Source organism: Astatotilapia calliptera, chromosome 6 (assembly GCF_900246225.1).
Source record: "Astatotilapia calliptera chromosome 6, fAstCal1.2, whole genome shotgun sequence".
Classification (NCBI taxonomy): Eukaryota; Metazoa; Chordata; class Actinopteri; order Cichliformes; family Cichlidae; genus Astatotilapia; species Astatotilapia calliptera.
In genome coordinates, this window is record NC_039307.1 from 5,532,031 (window position 1) to 5,540,658 (window position 8,628).

General features: G+C 38.4%; 2 protein-coding genes across 2 annotated transcripts; both read right to left on the bottom strand.

Moving 5' to 3' along the window:
- Positions 1-297: 297 nt before the first annotated feature.
- LOC113023197 (perforin-1-like) lies at positions 298-2,228 on the bottom strand. The gene is made up of 2 exons (XM_026169220.1): positions 1,681-2,228; positions 298-1,477 (listed from the first exon to the last, which is right to left on the bottom strand). Exons 1-2 carry the CDS (start codon positions 2,214-2,216, stop codon positions 298-300), a joined length of 1,716 nt encoding a protein of 571 aa, XP_026025005.1. The 5' UTR covers positions 2,217-2,228.
- A 3,342-nt stretch (positions 2,229-5,570) lies between these two features.
- LOC113023198 (perforin-1-like) lies at positions 5,571-7,677 on the bottom strand. The gene is made up of 3 exons (XM_026169222.1): positions 7,669-7,677; positions 6,999-7,534; positions 5,571-6,848 (listed from the first exon to the last, which is right to left on the bottom strand). Exons 1-3 carry the CDS (start codon positions 7,675-7,677, stop codon positions 5,651-5,653), a joined length of 1,743 nt encoding a protein of 580 aa, XP_026025007.1. The 3' UTR covers positions 5,571-5,650.
- Between the last annotated feature and the right edge of the window lie 951 nt (positions 7,678-8,628).

The window sequence follows — 8,628 nt, forward strand, 5'->3', positions numbered from 1 at the left end:
CAGGCTATTACGTTAGTGTGCTATTATTAATAAAAACATTTAGCTGTGATTTGGCAATATTATTGAAATAATTGCACTGAATAAGAAAATCACACAAAAGCAGCGCTGTCTTTGCCGGTGCTTTAATTTGCAGATTTTGTAACATTGATAGTACAAAGAAAAGCCTGAAAAAGAATCAACAATTCTTTTCATAAAGCTGCCTCTGAATGCATTTGATGAATTGCAAAGATATGTTTTTACATAAAAGACAAAGCAAAATGAAAAAGCAAAGAAATAACATCAAAGGTTAATGAAAAATCAGATTTCGGTATCATCATTCAGTCTTTTAGCATAAATCTTTCCTGGCTCTACAACAAGCATCTCATAGCTGTTGGCGAAGGCCTCCGTCAAAAAGGGACTAGAAGGTATCGGCACATAATCTTGACAAAGCCTACCAGCAAGATTTGGCGCACACTCCACTTTGTATGAAAAGAAGAAGGTGCCATGCTTAAACATGCAGCTTTCGGTCACGTTTCCGCTACGCAGGTCAATTGAACACTTGCCAAGCAGATCACTGTTCCAGTATGTGTCTTCATCATAAACCACAAAACTTAGTTTATTTTTACTGTTGAGCTTGATGGGTCCAAACTCAAATACCTCTGACCATTTGGGATTATCATTGTTCCGTATAATGGCAGTGCGCTTTACCTGTTTACCATATTTAACCATCACTGAACCATCTGTCTTAGAACAGCAGTCACCATACAGGCCCTTTGCATAAAGTTTGAACACCTTCAATGTTGCGAGGCCTTTCCCAGCAGGGCAGCAGTTCGCCTGGACATTCTGGTTACTGTTGCAGACACAAGCACAAGGATCTCTTTTGTTCACTCTGTGGCCAATCTTACAAGTTTCTGAGCACTTTTTCAGCAGAGCATTTCTCTTAATGTACTTCTCCACCTCCAACTTCAGTCCAGCAATGGCAGAATGATTAGTTGGCAGTATGGTGTGCAGTGGCTTTAAGTTGTATTGGACCACATCAGGTGTAGTTTTTAGTGAGTTGAGCCATTTCTTATAAACAGAAGCATCTGACTGCGCTTGAAAGAGTACATCAGCTCCATCGATGTTTCCACCAGTGACCTCTGTGAACCGCTCATGAAATTTACCACTAAAGCTTGGCATGGACAGCTTTTTCTTTATTGAGTTACAGTACTGCATCATTGACTTAATGCTACTAGAATGAGCAAAGCGTCTCGAAGCCTCGACTAACAAACAATCATTGATTACTGTTGCTGACAGGCCGTTCATGGTCGCTTCGCATGTCCTGACAGCAGTGATGGCCTTCATGTCTCCTCCGAGAAGAACTTGTGTTATGTAATGCGTGCCATAGGTATCGATCAAAATGCGATATGATTCCTCTGTTTTTTGTGAATAAGCAGGAAGGGAGTTCACAGCTGATTCAAATTCATGCGTCAGTGGAGGTTTTGCTGCCAGTCTGTAGCTGTAAAAGACATGGATCACAAACAGTGGTTATAACTTCTTAATTTAAATCTCAATCAAAGAAAAAGTTAATTCTTTGTCTTTTTTTAACCAATTTGCTTTTTAACTGCTTTTGCTATAGGTTTAAAAAAAATGGAAAAATTCAAGCTAAGGATTTCCAAGTTAAGCAACATACACATTTGGTAAAGAGCAAACCACACTCACCGGTAAACATTACAAGAGAGAGAATGACGGAAGAAGGTGTAACGGTCTTTCTTTGACTTTTGCATGGCAAAGGTGCATTCTTTTGACCGGGAACCTCCATAAATTGGCTGAAAAGGCAGAGTGGCGTCTACAGAGAAATTAAGGCCGCTTTCCCAGTCATTGGAGACAGCTGACACAGAATCATTGGCAAACTTTTCAACGGAGTCGTAGACTATGCTGTAGACCTTCAAATCACACCTGGGGATGATTCTCCAGTCCACCACAGCAACAGGCACCTTCTGCTTTTCTTTTTTCATGAAGGGGTTTCTCTGCAGCTTACAAGAGCCATTCCCAGTCTTCCACGTTTCAGTGTCGATGATGGAGGCTCCTTTCCTCTCCATTTTGACAATGTCAAAACCTTCTCCACCCAGATTGTAGCCGGGGATGAAATTAGCCTTTTTACACTCGTCTGGTGTACCAATGAAGCTCACGCTGGAAGGAAGGCACGGAGGACTCCAAGCCCAGCACAGGAGCAGGAAGTGCCACAGCATAAACATCTGTGTAGATGAAATAAAAAAATAACAGAAGAACAAAAATAAAATGGTTAAACAAAGCAATCTTTAAATTGACACTTTCAGCCCAGTGCAATAGTTTCATAATGACTATGAAGAAGACCTTACCTTGACTGTGAACTGCAAACTGTGATCGTGCTGTCAAAGTCCGACTGACTGTATACTGTAACATTAATATGCAGGAGGTGGAGTCAATACTGTCTCATCTAATTATCAGCATTCACACATTATGTGCACTTCACCATGTTCAAAAAGTCTCACAGAGACTTTTTTAAAACAGTTTTTTTTGTTTTTTGTTTCACATGAAGAATTTTCTGAAATTATCAATCTGAACAAAAACAAAAAGAAAATGTTTACTTGTCAGACTGAGTCCCAAATAAATGGATTCGTTTAGAAAATAAATACGAATGCAAAACAGAAGCAAAATGCATCTTTCAAGACATCTTTTGTTTAAAGGTGTCCTTTAATATGTCCTGTATCCCAACCCAAAATGAACAAATGTGAAGTCCAGAGAAGTATTTAATAAATAAAAAATGTGAAGAGTATTGATTGTGGGCGTGCAGAATAAAATAAATCGTATGTGTGGAACTTCTCGCTACTGGATTCCGCATTTTTAAAGGAGTTGGTCGTATAAAAACTACTATACACAAGAACCTAAAAATGTGAGGGTGAAAAGTTGAAAACGGGCTGAGTTAACACCACTATGGCTCGCCTCGCCCTTACACGTACACAAACAGCCTGTTTGCGATCACAGGGCGTAGTTCTGTTTCTGAGAAAGTAATGTGATACTGTGTTCTTTAAATGTGTTGCACAATGTTAGAGGAAAAACTTCCCATCAATGTAACATGTTTGTACATAAGCTTACGGAATCCTAATCCTGTGTATATATATATATATATTTTTTTTTTTTAAAGCTGGTGAGATCAAGTAAGCTTTTGACATCCTTGAACGTCTGAGAGTTAAACTATTTCCACTCCACCTTTACTTTGACCTTTTTGTAAAATATTTTCACAATAAAAAACAGAAATGAGTCCAAACAAATTCCTTCCATCAAAAAAACAAACAATAAAACCATCCATCTGCCCATCCATTTTCTTTTGTTTCTCCAGTTTGGAGTTACAGGTGTGCTGGAGCCTCAGGTGTCATAAGGCGGGTTTTCACACCTATAACAAATTTAAAATCACCAGTCGCTCAAGCATGTGTGTCTTTGCTCTGGCTGAAGAAGCCAAAAAGCCCCAAAGATTTTATCAAATTACCAGTACCTAGACCAGCTATATTCCACTACTTCTGATGTGTTTGTTTTTTTTTGGTTGATTTTTTTGGTTGTTTTTTTGTTTGTTTGTTTTTTTACATTTCTTCATTCATCCATCCATTTATTCATTTTCCTTCATCTTATTTTTTTTTGAAAAAATTGTGGATTGGAGGAATCTCTCTGTATTTAAATACATATGTTGACATAATAGTTGCAAAGACAGTGTGTATGTTCAGATCATGACTGGTGGGGTTTGTACAGGGAAATATCTGGAATTTTGCACATGTGCATTTAGAACAAAGGTTTCCTTTATTTGCATAAATGTGGCTGTTTGGTTTGCATAAAGATGTTCGGCTTCTTCTGCTGCTGTCCATCCTGTGCTGCAGTGTTACTGCACACATCCATACTGGATTTCTGCTTCAGTGCTGTAAGTAGTTGCAGTTCACATATGTACCACAAAGCGGCGCTAGTTTCATGTAGAAATGATGGAAACACACATAACAGACTTCAAACTTTTCCATAGCTTTTTTTTTTTTTTTAGATTTTCTGTATAATTTATAAACCTTCCATGTTTCTCTGTGCAGGAATAAATAATGCTATTAATATTTCAATGTGAAATCGATGATTGGTCAGGATGCTGCTGGCTGCATAACAGTCAGAACTATAAACGTGCATTTTACCCTTCATTATGCAGTTAACACATTATAACGTGACTCTGTAATAGCAGGGTTACACTGTTTACCAGCTACCGTCTGTCTTTGTGGAGTGTGCCTTTTCCCTTCTGTCAAAACAGCCAGATGAAGTTTTTGAACTTGAGCTGTTTGACCCGAGGGAATTGATGCATCTATTCTCTATTTATAACACAGACAGGAGGTGTGCCATCACACAGAGGCAAAGTGATTGGTCGGGATCCTCAGAGGACTCTTTGTGCTTCTGTAAATACGCAATACACATGGGGAACATAGTTGCATCTGCTCTGTGAAAACATGTATGCATGCAACCATCCACGCATTGATCTACCGAAATGAATTCTTTGGAGATTGCAGATGTGTTCATGCATGCCCTATATGCATACAAGAAGGCAAACAAATTCACATGTATGCTTTAATGCCTATACACTTTCACAATGAAAGAGTTACAGTTTGCTGCTGGCACTCCCACATTATTGAAGCATACGTACGTATTTTCAAGATGTTCTGCACAAAATGAGCTTTTTCTTCCTTAAAGGTTCAAAGAAGCTCAACAAATACACACATATCATATCCACCAATGATGTCTGTGAATGTGTATATCATACCTAATATAAGTTTCCCACGTGAAGCTTTAAACTTCACGTTAACAGATACTCACGGAGAGAACTGCCTCGGTTTTCTTTCATTTAAGAGTGAAAAGTGGCACATGTCAAATCACTACCCACAGACCTTTAATGCCTTAAAACTGGCTCATGGATAGCTTTTAGTCTGACATCTACTGACACAATAATTCAGATAGATAATGTAGATTTTATTGGACAAACAATGCAAGAGACACATGCAAATGCACGCAATGATGTTGTTTTACAGAGTACAAGAATGCTGGGTTTTGAAAGTGTCACAAATATGTTTGTCATTAATAAATTAAGCAAAAATAAAACCCCAATTCTAAAAAAAAAAAAAAAGTGATGCTGTGTAAAATCTAAATAAAAATAAAGTGTTATCATCTGAAATCTCATGAACCCATATTTTGTTCATAATAAAACAGAAAACATAAACAAAAATTTCAAGGGTATTTTGAATTTGATGCAACATATCGCAAAAAGAGTTGAGACAGGGTCACGTTTACCCCCCTTTTTTAACATCGGCCCGTAAATGTCTGGGAACTCAGGAGACCAGCTCAGAGTCTTTTGAACTTCTCATACAAGATTCTAGCTGCTCAACAGTCCTGGATCTTCTTTCTATTATTTATCTTTTCACAATGTTTTCAAGTCAATGAACATCACCACAAATGAAGCAAACGCACAGACACCGATGTTGTTTTTGTGACTGCTTTACTGGCACGTTTTTAATAAGAATACATGAATGCAGTAATATTGCAATATATTTGCGATTACTATATGAGGCAGGAATGGTTCCACATGATAAGCAGTTAAGCAGAAATGAGAAGCAACAATATAAAAGTAATGTATGCATCACATATTCTCCCTTTGTCCTACTTCAAGTCCCGGCTTGACTAATTTGCCATGCTGCTCACCAGTTTCTCCAATGAGGATACCATTTCTGGTATGAAAGACTTTGGCCAAAGAGGGACTCATGGGTGAGGGGATATACTCGTCACAGTAGTCACCACCTAGGCTTGGTGCACACTCTACTTTGCAGGAAAAGAATAATGTACCATGATTAAGCATGCAGCTGTAATTAAACCAGCCTTTGCGTGGTTTAACCTGACACTGCCCAAGATGATCACTGTTCCAGTATCTATCCTCGTCGTATACATTTAACACCAATTTGTCTTTCGTGTTAATAGTGATTGGTCCAAACTCAAATACCTCCGACCAACTGGGGTTATCATTGTTTGGTATAATAGCAGTGCGCCCTATCTGGTAACCATATTTAAGCTCTACTGAACCATCTGTCTGAGTACACTGGTCTCCATACAGACCCTTTGCATAAAGATTGAACACCTTCAATGTTGCACGACCTTTCCCAGCAGGACAGCAGTTCGACTTGATATTTTTATTACCATTACAGACACAAGCGCAAGGATCTCTTCTGCTGGATCTGGATCCAATCTTACATGTTTCCGAACATTTTTTCATCAATGCGTTTTTCTTAATGTACTTTTCCACCTCTAGCTTCAGTCCCGCAATGGCATAATGGCTGCTTGGCAGAATCATGTGCATGGGCTTTATATTGTATCGGACCACATCAGGTATGGATTTAAGAGACTTGACCCAGTCCGTCATTACGGATGTTGATTGCCCTTGAAAGAGGATATCAGCTCCGTTAATGTGTCCACCAATGATCTCTGTGAATCGCTCACTAAATGTACTGCTGAAACTTTGCCCATGGTTTAACTTCCTTTTCATTGCCTCGCAATTTTTGTTCATGGTTTTAATGCTGGCAGAGCTCATGAAATTAACTGAGGCCTCCACTGTGAGACAGTCGTTGACATCTGTAGCTGACAGGCCATTCATGGCCGCCTGACAGGTCTTGATGGAAGTGACGGCCTTCATTTCTCCTCCTAGATACACTTGTGTGATGTAATGTGTGCCATATGTCTCAACCAAATTCCGGTATAAATGCTTGGTTGCAGATGAGTAATAAGGAAGGGCCTTCACAACCGATTCAAAATCATGACTCAGTGGAGGATTTGCTTTTAGTCTGTAACTGTAAAGGACAGAAATAAAACAAAAAATTAAAAAATTGTCTGTCTGCAAATAACATAACTACTGGAATAACATAGAAAGATTTGCATATATAGGACTGTTTACTATTTGTAGTTTTTAGGAATTGAATTAATTCTGTTCAAATACTCACCTGTAGAAGTTACACTTGACAGAATGGCGAAAGAAAGTGTAGCGATCTTGTTTTGACTTTTGCATGGCGAAGGTAGATTCTTTGGAGTGGGAGCCTCCAAAACCAAGCCCAAGTCCAACGCTACCAGAAACAGGAATATCAAGGCCAACTTTCCAGTCATTGGACACAGATGATGTGGAATCATTAGCAAGCGTTTCAGCAGAATCATAGAGTGTACTGGAGACTGATAAACTGCACTTGGGGAACATTCTCCAGTCCAGCACGGCAACAGGGACCTTCTGTTTTACCTGATTCATGTAGCTGTTTCTGTACATTCTGCAAGTGCCATCTTGAAGTTTCCACGTTTCAGTGTCGATGACATAGGCGCCTTTTCTTTCCATCGTCACAATGTCAAAGCCTTCTCCAGCCAAGTTGTAACCAGGGACAAAGTGAGCCTTTTTGCACTCCTCTGGTGTACCAATGAAGCTCACACTGGATGAAAGACACAGAGGGCTCCATGCCCAGCACAGGAGCAGGACATGCCACAGCCTTCCCATCTATATGAAGGAAATAAAGAACAATAGAAGGAAATATAATAAAAGGCAATACAAGTTAAAATCTTAGGAAATTTAAAGCCATGAAAACTGGAAAATCTCAGAGTTTCACAGAATGAAGGTTTTGGGTGTCTTACCATCAGCATTAACAGGAAGTTCTGTTTGATGCCTCAAAATGGACAGCTTAAGATATTAGTGTCCAGGAGGTGGAGTCTTGAAAGGGTATTTAAAACTAGGTTCCAACAAATTTCTCACAAGTTTTATCTTGAATCAGTTTTGTTCACACATTTTTACACACCCCACACCCTCCATTAGGCGTTGACGATAATTAATTAAACTTCTGCTAAGAACTAGAAGAAGAAAGAAGGCGACTTGTTAAAGACAAATAAATAAATAGCCAGAGGGTCAAACAGAGACCAGAATGAGAGGTTGGAACATTATCACGCAATACCTGAAGTGTAAAGTGTAAAGCAAATTATGGTGATGTTGATGATTATGTTTTGTGTATTTGATCTTCATGTTTGACCTCCTCCTTTTAAGTTGCTGTCAATATTTTTTGGTTATATATTCTGTAAAATATTTATTACATTTAACCTAAATGTTTTATAACATTAATTTTTTATATCTACTTTATATCTAGAAACAAGGATTCAAGCAATTTATCATCCTGGAAGCAAAAGTGAATGTTAAGTTGTAAATCTAATTGTAATTGTTCTATTTTGAATTCTGAACAGTACTGTATTGTAAATGGTTTTCCCCCTGTGGTTAATGCAAAGACTCACTGAAATTCAATGGCTAACAGCATAAAACTTATATTTTCTTGACAACACAGCATCATAACCCAGTAAAAAGCTTTGCTCTTGCAAACCTGTTGTGCAAACCATGAAAACAGAGTTTATTGCTGGCAAGCCCAGCTGCCAGAACTCTGTTGCAATTTGATACAATTTCTTATAATGTGATTTTGAAAGGATATTAATAGCTTACACACAGATGAGTGTTATCATTCCTTTTCTTACTGTACCTAATGTTTGATAAAAAATACAGACACATTCAGGCACAAGGAAATTCCAACATGCCTACCAGGATACGTACAAAGA